This window comes from Takifugu rubripes, chromosome 5, assembly GCF_901000725.2.
Source record: "Takifugu rubripes chromosome 5, fTakRub1.2, whole genome shotgun sequence".
NCBI classification, from domain to species: Eukaryota; Metazoa; Chordata; class Actinopteri; order Tetraodontiformes; family Tetraodontidae; genus Takifugu; species Takifugu rubripes.
Window position 1 is genome coordinate 9,226,945 of NC_042289.1, and position 12,007 is coordinate 9,238,951.

At 41.8% G+C, this 12,007-nt stretch overlaps 2 protein-coding genes across 2 annotated transcripts; both read right to left on the reverse strand.

The window, feature by feature from the left end:
• On the reverse strand, positions 1–1,967 carry LOC101061619 (immunoglobulin lambda-1 light chain-like). Its single transcript, XM_029836381.1, has 4 exons — positions 1,928–1,967; positions 1,513–1,835; positions 954–987; positions 1–320 (listed from the first exon to the last, which is right to left on the reverse strand). The coding sequence occupies exons 1-4, from the start codon at positions 1,965–1,967 to the stop codon at positions 1–3; spliced, it is 717 nt and encodes a 238-aa protein (XP_029692241.1).
• Positions 1,968–7,849: 5,882 nt separating this feature from the next.
• Positions 7,850–10,060, reverse strand: LOC115249876 (immunoglobulin lambda-1 light chain-like). The gene is made up of 4 exons (XM_029836387.1): positions 10,021–10,060; positions 9,606–9,928; positions 8,783–8,819; positions 7,850–8,169 (listed from the first exon to the last, which is right to left on the reverse strand). The coding sequence occupies exons 1-4, from the start codon at positions 10,058–10,060 to the stop codon at positions 7,850–7,852; spliced, it is 720 nt and encodes a 239-aa protein (XP_029692247.1).
• Positions 10,061–12,007: the final 1,947 nt, after the last annotated feature.

Here is a 12,007-nt window from a genome sequence, read left to right on the forward strand (position 1 = left end):
CTATTCTTCACACTCGGACTTCTTGATGCTTTTCTCTGCAGTCTGGGAGCCCACAGACACTTTACAGGTGTAAACCTTCTGCGCGTCCCAGTCTGACGTCAGGATGGACAGATGGCTGCTGATTTGGAAAGTCTGGTCTGCTTGTTGGACAGGAGTGCTGGTGGAGATCCCGCTGCTCACTGAAGTGTCACCAAGCAACCAGCTCACCTCTGCAAAAGGTGCAGAGAGTCTGGACAGACAGACCAGAGTGGCTTTGTTGGACTGGAGCTCAGCTCTGGACGGAGGGAAGACTGTCAGGACAGGAGGAGGGAGGCTGGAGCCTGAAAATACATGAAGAGGAAATTCACACACTCACACAAAGTTCAACAGGAACTAATGAATTTAGGAGTTTGGTTGAAAACATCACAAACACACTGAGCAAATAAAACCTTCAATCTTCAGCAACAATATGAGGAAAATCTCACTAAACCAGATATTTTACACCATTTCAGAGTCATTTTGAATATAAACAGCATCAATTAAATATTTGACCAAAGTAAAATTATGACCAGCAAATGATACAAAAATATAAAGTTACATAATTAAAATGAGAATTTCAGCAACTGAATTAATTTGGATGAATTTTCTAAAACCTTTTTCACTCACTTCCATCAAACACGAGCCATGAAACCAAAGTCAATTTAAAATACGTTTAGGTAGAAAATCTGTTCTGCAGTTATTAAAAACAGGTGAAAATGAAGAAAACTCAACAATATTTGGTGAGAAACTGATTGAAATGATGTAATCTTTGGAGATGTTTCCTTTAGCTGACAGATAAAGTATCAAAGCAGGTCAAAGACTAACAGAAGAATATTTCAAATCATTTCCACACTCCACATTTCTATGAAAAAGCTTCTAGTTTGTATCAAAAGCATCAAATCTTTGTTGTTTCTGCTGAGTGTAAAAGTACTTACTGGTGACAATCAGCTTGGTTCCTGGTCCGAATACCACAGTGATTCAGTTTGTACACACAGCTGTACAAAAACCTGCTGAGAGTCACTGATGAGTGGAGACACTGAGACATGAGAACAGCCTTCACTGGTGACACCATCATCATCATCATCATCATCATCATCATCACCATCATTATCCTCATCATCATCATCACCATCATTACCATCATCATCCTCTTCATCATCATCATTATCATCACAACAGATTCTCTGTTAGAACTTTAATCAACAAACTCTTCATCATATTCCCCATAAAGTCGTTTTGATGACTTAAAGGTGTATTTTAATGGTGATGATGGAGGATGAAGGATGAGTGAGGGAGTTGGTTTTGGTTCTTGTTATTTTTAGTGATGAAACAGCAGAAAGTTTCCAACAATCTGAAAGTTTCTCTGAGAAACTGAGTGTGAACATGAGTTGATTTGTAATTTAGTGAGACTGAACATGAGCTGATGTATCAGACACTAAAAAGCAGAAGTATTGAGTGAGGAGGTTTTTGTCACAGTCTGAATCACTGTGATACGTACTCGCTAGCAGAGCCGTCCCATGTTAGACAGTAATAGACTGCTGAGTCTCCCTCCTCCAGATTATTGATCATCAAACGATAATCTGATGTTGACTGATGAGTAGAAGTGAATCTTGGAGATGAGAAACCAGAACCATATTTGACAGAACTCCAGCCGTGATACCAGCTCAGTACAAACTGAGGAACTCCTCCTGGAACCTGTTTATACCAAGCAGCAGCATTAGTACCAGTTCCCAGGTTACAGTCCATGGTGACTGACTCTCCTCTGCTCAGAGACACAACAGTGGGCTTCTGTGTCAGCACCGTCACAGCACTCACACCTGGAAACAACAAGAGGACATGAAGTCAAGAGAAAGACACAGACTGATGAATCCAGCATGAGCTCAGAGCTGCAGTAAGTCAGCCTCCTCACATGTTAGAGCAGTGATGAGAGTGCAGAGGCTCTCCAGCATGTTGCCACTGTGTGCTGACTATCAACCTGGAAAGTGACTTTACTGCTGACAGATTCAGGCTTTGGAGGATGAGGAGAGGAGGTGCTGGAGGAGCAATTTAATAGCCCACTGGAGCTGAGAGGGACTGACAGGAGGAGGAGCTTCTCTTCAATCTGCAGCTTTTCTCCTGTGTGTGATGTGGAAAAGAGCAGATTGGAGCTCCAACGTTTCATTTACATGAAGTTAAATAAAGACCATCAGAGCTGCAGGTGCTTCCTGCTGATGGAGGAGCTGAGTCAGGTCACAGCTGAAGGAGCTGTTTTCTCTGTTTCTATGGTGATGCAGTGCTCCTCTCTGGTGGATTTGAGCAGAACAACATCCTTCATGCACAAAATGTCTCTGGTGTTTCATATGTTTACACATGTTATCATTTGATCATAAAAATATAAGGGGATAAAACCCAATTGATGTCGAGATGTTTTTCTTTTCTTCTTTCTACCTTGCTTTTCCTCCTCTATTCTTTCCTTCTTTACCCTTTTCTCATCAAATGGAGCCCATACCCACCATATCATCTTGGTCCTGCTCAAGATTTCTTCCATTTTAAAGAACCTTTTGACCTGCCACTGTTGACTCAGTGATCAGCCTCTGGGATCCCGTGAAGCTACTTGACTGAAACTTTTGTTAATGAAATAAATATTGATCTGAATCAGTTTCTCCAGATTAGACTGGGACAGAACTGGTTTAATCTGGATATTGTTGAGAGTCCAATCAGAGGTTGTGATCTTCGATCTGTCAATCATTGAAGGGCAGGTTTAAGTACAAAGATTTCAGCTAAATCAAACGTGAAGCGACCAGAACTTGTGGTGCTCTCATGTTCCAGAACTACAACATAACCGAAGTGTCCAGAACAGTCCAAAGTGCTCAGAGACATGATGGACGGGCCTGTAACTGGATCAGTACTGGTGTTGGCTGGAGCCAGTAAAGTTCAGTCAGACACCGACTGACATGGAGCAGCACAGCAGTTACAGATTATTAGGTAAACGGGGAATTGAAATAACCCGTTTTATCACATTTTTGTCCCACTGAGCACCACTGACTCAAACTATCACACCGTTACCTACTAGGCTGTTTGTTTATACTTTGTGAAACTTTGAGCTGTTGGGATGAACAAATCTGATATTCTGCAGTAATTTAAGACAGACACATTATTTGCCAACAGAATGGAGTTCAAAAAAGTCTTTAGAGAAATTCTCCAGGAATGACTCCGTCCCTTTGTAGCCGAGTCACTGAACAATAAATTTGGGAAAATAGTCCTCGGTCCTGTGTTACAATCTTTCCAGATTAGACCCAAAATTAAATGTGTCTTTGCTAAATTAGTGCTTGGATATGGTTCAATCTGTGCTGAGCTAGTAAATTTTGGAGCCACGCTGACCATCAACTCACTGATGTCATCCATGCTGTCCATTGTTTACCTCACAATGATCAGGCGCACAAAATGGTGTAATAATAACATCGATGTAATGACAACATTGATGTAATGACTCATGAGATGAGAGGAAACCAGCAGCCACGCCCCTCTCAGCAGGAGGTCACATCCGCTACTGCTGCCAATGTGACAATGCTCAAATGCTGAGCAAAGGTGGGTCCATCTGCTCTACACACGATCCACATTCACACCAGTCCTGTCCCAGTCTGATCTGGAGGGACTGATCCAGGTCAAACCAAGGCAGCTCGGCTCAATTCACCTTTATCTACGAAGCATTAATTACAATCAAGAAGCTTCAAAGGAATTCAGAGGCTGATCATTGAGACAGCAACAGCTGCAGGGCTAAAGTCCAGTTTAACAGGAAGAAACCCTGAGCAGGACCAGACTCATATGAGGGGACCCTCTTGCTGATGACAAAGAAGGTAAGAAGTGGGAGAAGAGCAGGAAAAAGAAAAAAGAACAGATCCATACATCCCCCATGCAAATACGTGTGTAACTAAAATAAAGATTTTTTGTATGTCATAATCAATACATATCAATACGTACACACATACATGTGATCAGAAGAGCCTGTAAGTATTCTTGACATCACTGTACATCTGACCAGTAGCTCAGTTATTGATACTATACAACATTAAAATAAAAGCAAGAAACACTGAAACAAGTAAAAGTGAAGTTAATATAACCAGACTGAATTAAAGAGGTGTCTAATGAGTCTAGATTTGAAGATGAGGAGTGATTCATTGTTACGGAAGATTGACAGACGTGAACTGAGCCCCCAAATGCAGACACAGACGACAAGATCAGCTTCAGCTCTGACTGAAAATGAACAGCGTGTGTGCCAGCAATTCTCAGCAGAGATGAGACCACAGCGAGGCAGGAAGCAGGCTGGGCGAAACAGGCAGGAACAGGTCGCAGTGTTGGAGCACTGCAGGCAAAAGACCGGCAAAATGAGCAGAAAGCAAGTGAGAAAGTTAGAAAGAGAGACACAGGAGGGTGGTGAGAGGGAAACACTCGGGTATGGAGGAGGTGGATGGACATTAATGTGGTGGAGGAGGAGGGTTGGTTATGATGCCAGCAGCAGAGTTCTGGACCTGGAGGAGTTTATTGAGGTGACTTAAGAGGAGAAAGCTGCAATCATCTAAACAGGTGACAAAGATGAGGAAAAGAATGAAAGCAGCAGGAGAGAGATGGAGGGACGGAGATGGTTGAGGTTACACAGGTGAATGTCATGATCCTGTTCATGTCTGTTTTGTAATTGCTGTTTGTCTCCACCAGGGGGAGGCGTTGACTTGTTTCCCGTCTCGTGCTGCCTGCTTCCACAACTGCAGCTGATCAGCTTGATTGGAAGTCTTTTTAAGCAGCTGGCACGAGCCGATCAGAGTCCGGTAGTTTCTTCTGTCCTGTTGGTAACTGAGTGTTTATAGATTTGAAACCTTCCCTGTTCCTGTTTGGATTATCCTTGTGTCTGTTGAAGAGCACCGTTCTGAGTTGGGTTTCTCTGTTCAGAATTCACCAACGCACATTTCGGTGTCACCAGCACTTTAATAAATGTTTCACTTTGAGATTTCCTGCCTCCTGTCTGCATTCTGGGTTCCACCTTCGTGTACCAGTCATAGTGAAAGTATAATGACGAGTGATGTCACCGATTTGTGATTGAAGTTGGAGATAAATTTACAACATTCTTTGTCAAATTGCAAGAACTGAGTGAAGCCTATGAGATATGAATGGAAGCAGTTGGGGGGCGGGGGGACACCAATGGAGGAGTCTATTGAGGAGGATGGGCTGTGAGATGGTGTAGAAGTGCCACTTAGATCAAAGATCAAGAAGGTCCAGGAGGGAGAGGAAGCTGGAGCCAGCTGCACAGAGGAGATGCTTGGATATTTAAAATAGAGCGATCTCAGTGCTGTGATGTTGAGGGAGACCAGACTGGAAACATTAATGGGTGTGGAGTTGGAAGACAAATGATTTTTCAAAAATGTTGTAAATTTATGCTAAATTAGAAATGGGGAAAGATGACTGTAATTATTGGGATCAGAACCAGGTTTTTTAGAATGTAACAAAATGCTGTAGTTGGAAAATGGACGGAACAATTCTAGTGGTGAGTGAGGACTTGATGATGGCAATAATCAGAGGGAGCATTAAACTGAGCGATTAGAAAGAGTCTTTAGGGTGGTAAATTCATACTTTTATTTCTCTACATGAGGATAATCAAACCCTTAAAGAGAAATTACATGTATAAACCTGTGACACAGAGACATTTTGTCCATGAAGGATGTTGTTCTGTTCAAGTCCACCAGAGAGGAGCACTGCATCACCATAGAAACAGAGAAAGCAGCTCCTTCAGATGTGACCTGACTCAGCTCCTCCATCAGCAGGAAGCACCTGCAGCTCTGATGGTCTTTATTTAACTTCATGTAAATGAAACGTTGGAGCTCCAATCTGCTCTTTTCCACATCACACACAGGAGAAAAGCAGCAGATTGAAGAGAAGCTCCTCCTCCTGTCAGTCCCTCTCAGCTCCAGTGGGCTATTAAATTGCTCCTCCAGCACCTCCTCTCCTCATCCTCCAAAGCCTGAATCTGTCAGCAGTAAAGTCACTTTCCAGGTTGATAGTCAGCACACAGTGGCAACATGCTGGAGAGCCTCTGCACTCTCATCACTGCTCTAACATGTGAGGAGGCTGACTTACTGCAGCTCTGAGCTCATGCTGGATTCATCAGTCTGTGTCTTTCTCTTGACTTCATGTCCTCTTGTTGTTTCCAGGTGTGAGTGCTGTGACGGTGCTGACACAGAAGCCCACTGTTGTGTCTCTGAGCAGAGGAGAGTCAGTCACCATGGACTGTAACCTGGGAACTGTTACTGATGACAGTGGTCGCTGGTATAAACAGGTTCCAGGAGGAGTTCCTCAGTTTGTACTCAGCTGGTATCACGTCTGGAGTTCTGTCATATATGGTTCTGGTTTCTCATCTCCAAGATTCACTTCTACTCATCAGTCAACATCAGATTATCGTTTGATGATCAATAATCTGGAGGAGGGAGACTCAGCAGTTTATTACTGTGGAACATGGGACGGCTCTGCTAGCGAGGTCGTATCACAGTGATTCAGACTGTGACAAAAACCTCCTCACTCAATACTTCTGCTTTTTAGTGTCTGATACATCAGCTCATGTTCAGTCTCACTAAATTACAAATTAAATCATGTTCACACTCAAGTTTCTCAGAGAAACTTTCAGAATGTTGGAAACTTTCTGCTGTTTCATCACTGAAAATAATAAGAACCAAAACCAACTCCCTCACTCATCCTTCATCCTCCATCATCACCATTAAAATACACCTTTAAGTCATCAAAACGACTTTATGGGGAATATGATGAAGAGTTTGTTGATTAAAGTTCTAACAGAGAATCTGTTGTGATGATGATGATGATAATGATGATGGTCATGATAATGATGACAATGAAGATGATGATGATGGTGATGATGATGATGGTGATGATTATGACAATGACGATGATGATGAAGAAGATGAAGAGGATGATGATGATGGTAATGATGGTGATGATGATGATGGTGATGATGATGGTGATGATGACGATGGTGATGACGATGATAATGATGATGATGGTGATGATGATGATGATAATGATAATGGTAAATGATGATGATGATGATGATGATGATGATGATGGTGATGATGATGGTGATGATGACGATGGTGATGACGATGATAATGATGATGATGGTGATGATGATGATGATAATGATAATGGTAAATGATGATGATGATGATGATGATGATGATGATGATGGTGATGATGATGGTGATGATGACGATGATGATGATGGTGATGATAATGATGATGATGGTGATGATGATGATGATGATGATGATGATGGTGATGATGATGATGATAATGATGATGATGGTGATGATGGTGATGATGGTGATGGTGATGATGATGGTGATGGTGTCAGAGACAGCTGACATTTGAGCTCCATTTAGATGCAGCTATAAATGAGTGAGGAGGCCTGCAGGTGCATCCTGGGAAAGTACTGAGGCGTCCAGAGGCCACGCTTCACAGATGAAGCATGAAAACTCAGTTTCACTTTATTATAGATCTGATTTTTCTGTTGTCCTGAGACAAGACACTAAAATCACTGAACTTTTATTGATTATTGTTGAGAACAACACTTGGAAGAGTCCAAATAAACAGAAAGAGTTCTTTTTCTTCAACTTGATGAGTTTTTATTGAAAGACTGTAAAAACAGAGCAGCTGCAAAGCTGCTCCAAGAGCAGCAGCTCAGCGTGACAACATTGATTCCAAGCATGCAGACTGGTCTCCTCTGACATGTGAAGCTGCTGATGCAGCACAAAGACTAAAGAAGCAGATGTGAAATGGTGCTGCTGCTCCTCCACTATTCTTCACACTCGGACTTCTTGATGCTTTTCTCTGCAGTCTGGGAGCCCACAGACACTTTACAGGTGTAAACCTTCTGCGCGTCCCAGTCTGACGTCAGGATGGACAGATGGCTGCTGATTTGGAAAGTCTGGTCTGCTTGTTGGACAGGAGTGCTGGTGGAGATCCCGCTGCTCACTGAAGTGTCACCAAGCAACCAGCTCACCTCTGCAAAAGGTGCAGAGAGTCTGGACAGACAGACCAGAGTGGCTTTGTTGGACTGGAGCTCAGCTCTGGACGGAGGGAAGACTGTCAGGACAGGAGGAGGGAGGCTGGAGCCTGAAAATACATGAAGAAGAAATTCACACACTCACACAAAGTTCAACAGGAACTAATGAATTTAGGAGTTTGGTTGAAAACATCACAAACACACTGAGCAAATAAAACCTTCAATCTTCAGCAACAATATGAGGAAAATCTCATTAAATCTCACTAGAGTCATTTTGAATATAAACAGCATCAATTCAATATTTGAACAAAGTAAAAATATAAGTAGCAACTGATACAAAAATATAAAGTTATAAATTTAAAATGAGAATTTAAGCAAATGAATTAATTTGGATGAATTTTCCAAAACCTTTTTCAGTCACTTCCATCAAACACGAGCCAAGAAACCAAAGTCAATTTTAAATACGTTTAGGTAGAAAATCTGTTCTGCAGTTATTAAAATAAAATGAAGAAAATTCAACAATATTTGGTGAGAAACTGATTGAAATGATGTAATCTTTGGAGATGTTTCCTTTAGCTGACAGATAAAGTATCAAAGCAGGTCAAAGACTAACAGAAGAATATTTCAAATCATTTCCACACTCCACATTTCTATGAAAAAGCTTCTAGTTTGTATCAAAAGCATCAAATCTTTGTTGTTTCTGCTGAGTGTAAAAGTACTTACTGGTGACAATCAGCTTGGTTCCTGGTCCGAAGACCACAGTGATTCAGTTTGTACACACAGCTGTACAAAAACCTGCTGAGAGTCACTGATGAGTGGAGACACTGAGACATGAGAACAGCCTTCACTAGTGACACCATCATCATCATCATCATCATCACCATCATCATCATCATCATCATCATCATCATCATCATCATAATCACCATCATCATCATTATTATTATCAACACCATCATCATAATCATCATCATCTCCACTACCATCATCATCATCATCTCCACCATCATCATAATCACCATCATCATCATCATCATCATCACCATCATCATTATCATCACCATCATCTTAATCATCATTATCACCATCACCACCACATTCACCATCATAATCTTCATCATCTCCATCATGATCATGGTCATCATCACTATCATCATCGTTGTTCTCATCATTATCATCATCATCATCATCATTATCATCATTATCATCATCATCATCATTACAACAGATTCTCTGTTAGAACTTTAATCAACAAACTCTCCATCATATTCCCCATAAAGTCGTTTTGATGACTTAAAGGTGCATTTTAATGGTGATGATGGAGGATGAAGGATCAGTGAGGGAGTTGGTTTTGGTTCTTGTTATTTTCAGTGATGAAACAGCAGAAAGTTTCCAACAATCTGAAAGTTTCTCTGAGAAACTGAGTGTGAACATGAGTTGATTTGTAATTTAGTGAGACTGAACATGAGCTGATGTATCAGACACTAAAAAGCAGAAGTATTGAGTGAGGAGGTTTTTGTCACAGTCTGAATCACTGTGATACGCCCTCGCCAGCAGAGCTGTCCCATGTTTGACAGTAATAGACTGCTGAGTCTCCCTCCTCCAGATTATTGATTATCAAACGATAATCTGATGTTGACTGATGAGTAGAAGTGAATCTTGGAGACGAGAAACCAGAACCATATATGACAGAACTCCAGCCGTGATACCAGACCAGTACAAACTGAGGAACTCCTCCTGGAACCTGTTTATACCAGCGAGCATCACTGTTACTAATAGTTCCCAGGTTACAGTCCATGGTGACTGACTCTCCTCTGCTCAGAGACACAACAGTGGGCTTCTGTGTCAGCACCGTCACAGCACTCACACCTGGAAACAACAAGAGGACATGAAGTCAAGAGAAAGACACAGACTGATGAATCCAGCATGAGCTCAGAGCTGCAGTAAGTCAGCCTCCTCACATGTTAGAGCAGTGATGAGAGTGCAGAGGCTCTCCAGCATGTTGCCACTGTGTGCTGACTATCAACCTGGAAAGTGACTTTACTGCTGACAGATTCAGGCTTTGGAGGATGAGGAGAGGAGGTGCTGGAGGAGCAATTTAATAGCCCACTGGAGCTGAGAGGGACTGACAGGAGGAGGAGCTTCTCTTCAATCTGCAGCTTCACCATCAGTGTTTCCTGCCAGCTTTTTGCATTTTCAAATATTCATATTTTACAAAGACTTTCTGTAGTTTTCTATTTTTCTGTGTACTTGAACTGTAACTATTTTATACTTCATAAATCCTGAGTGTGGTTGCTGGCCAGTTGTGCTCTGGTTTGAGCTGGAATCCTCTGAAAGAGGAGCACAGCAGCTCTGACAGAGTGGACGGCTCCAGTGGACGTCTGTTCCTGCTTGTGTGTCACTGCCACAGACTGTTGGGACTGTTTCTTCCCGCCTGTTTCCCACAGATGCCGACTGCCCATGAGGATGATGACATGAACTTGGTCAACAGGAACCTGATGCAGAACGATCAGCAAAGTTAAAGCTGATCCCAAACAGGTATCAGACTACAGGCAGTTCATAGTTAAACTCAGTTCACAACAGTTTGACTCATTTAATAGCAGGTTTATTCCTCATTATTCAGTTTATTAAATGTTTCATAAAGTCCAGTGTTAAAATCTGTTTATTCAGAGACCAATTAAACTAAAACCCTGGAGCCCCCAGAGTTTTTATTCATTAAACAGCTTTCAGATTATAGGATGGACATGGATCAGGTGTTATGTTTACACATAAAAGACACCAAAGAAGGTGACTGCCACTCAGTTGGGTTCAGAGTTTTCTTCCCTGTTCACTATCAGCACTGCATCATCTGCACAGTGGGTGTCATTTATGTTACGACCTCTGATGGAAACTCCTGCTCAGCCCTAAATTTTCCTCGTGATGTTTTCACTGTAAAGGAGAACAGGTCAGGTGACAGAACACGTCTCCGTCACAGCCCTCGTTTTATTGGTTGCTCTTCTCAAATTTCCTTGTTTGATCTCACTGCTGCACTTTGCTGCCAAGAGAGGATTTTTTCTCATTTGTGAATCCTTTCCATCGATGTTTCTGTGCTTCAGCATCTGGATTATTGCTTCATGATTGACTGTGTTGAACGCTTTGGTCAGAATTGATGAAACATGTAATACTTCTGAAAGTGTATTTTCCATCTGATGGAGCTTTGACCTCTATGAATCTACATCTCTGGTTTAATTTTATTTCTTAGTGTGAGCATGATGATTCTTAGTAACTTTGTGAGGTGGCTCTCATGTCTGACTGTTCTGAACAGCCCACATTCTCTTGTTCCTGGTTTCTTTGGGAGTGGGATGAACACTGTCTTCACAAGGTCTGTAGGAAGGTTACTGATGTTGTACATCATATTGATATGTTGTCCTTCAGGTTTTCCCACTGCAGCTCAATATCACTGATGATTTGTAGGAATTCATTTGTGTTTTTACCTCAACTTGATGGATTATGATCTGGGTTCACCTGTGGCACATGAAGATCTCTACAGGATGAGTGTCCTTCCTTGAAGGCTCCATTTACATTGTTGAGCTTAAACCTACTTAAACCGACTTCAATATGTGTAAATATGAGTTGATTTTCTAATTTCATGAGACTGAACATGAGCTGATGTATCAGACACTAAAAAGCAGAAGTATTGAGTGAGGAGGTTCTTGTCACAGCCTGAATCACTGTGATACGTGCTCTTTAGCAGAGTTGTCCCATGTCTGACAGTAATAGACTGCTGAGTCTCCCTCCTCCAGATTATTGATCATCAAACGATAATCTGATGTTGACTGATGAGTAGAAGTGAATCTTGGAGATGAGAAACCAGAACCATAATAAACAGAACTATCGCTGTGATACCACTTCAGTACGAACTGAGGAACTCCTCCTGGAACCTGTTTATACCAGCGAGCACTGGCATCA

What these genes read in the sequence shown, in the direction of transcription:
- LOC115249876 (XM_029836387.1), bottom strand. Translation starts at nt 10,060, where the DNA reads ATGCTGGAGAGCCTCTGCACTCTCATCACTGCTCTAACAT. An exon ending in TCTCATCACTGCTCTAACAT is followed by an intron (nt 9,929 to 10,020) that starts GTGAGGAGGCTG and finishes TGTTGTTTCCAG; the next exon opens with GTGTGAGTGCTGTGACGGTG. An exon ending in AACCAAGCTGATTGTCACCA is followed by an intron (nt 8,170 to 8,782) that starts GTAAGTACTTTT and finishes ATGTATTTTCAG; the next exon opens with GCTCCAGCCTCCCTCCTCCT.
- LOC101061619 (XM_029836381.1), bottom strand. Translation starts at nt 1,967, where the DNA reads ATGCTGGAGAGCCTCTGCACTCTCATCACTGCTCTAACAT. An exon ending in TCTCATCACTGCTCTAACAT is followed by an intron (nt 1,836 to 1,927) that starts GTGAGGAGGCTG and finishes TGTTGTTTCCAG; the next exon opens with GTGTGAGTGCTGTGACGGTG. An exon ending in ACGGCTCTGCTAGCGAGTAC is followed by an intron (nt 988 to 1,512) that starts GTATCACAGTGA and finishes TGAATCACTGTG; the next exon opens with GTATTCGGACCAGGAACCAA.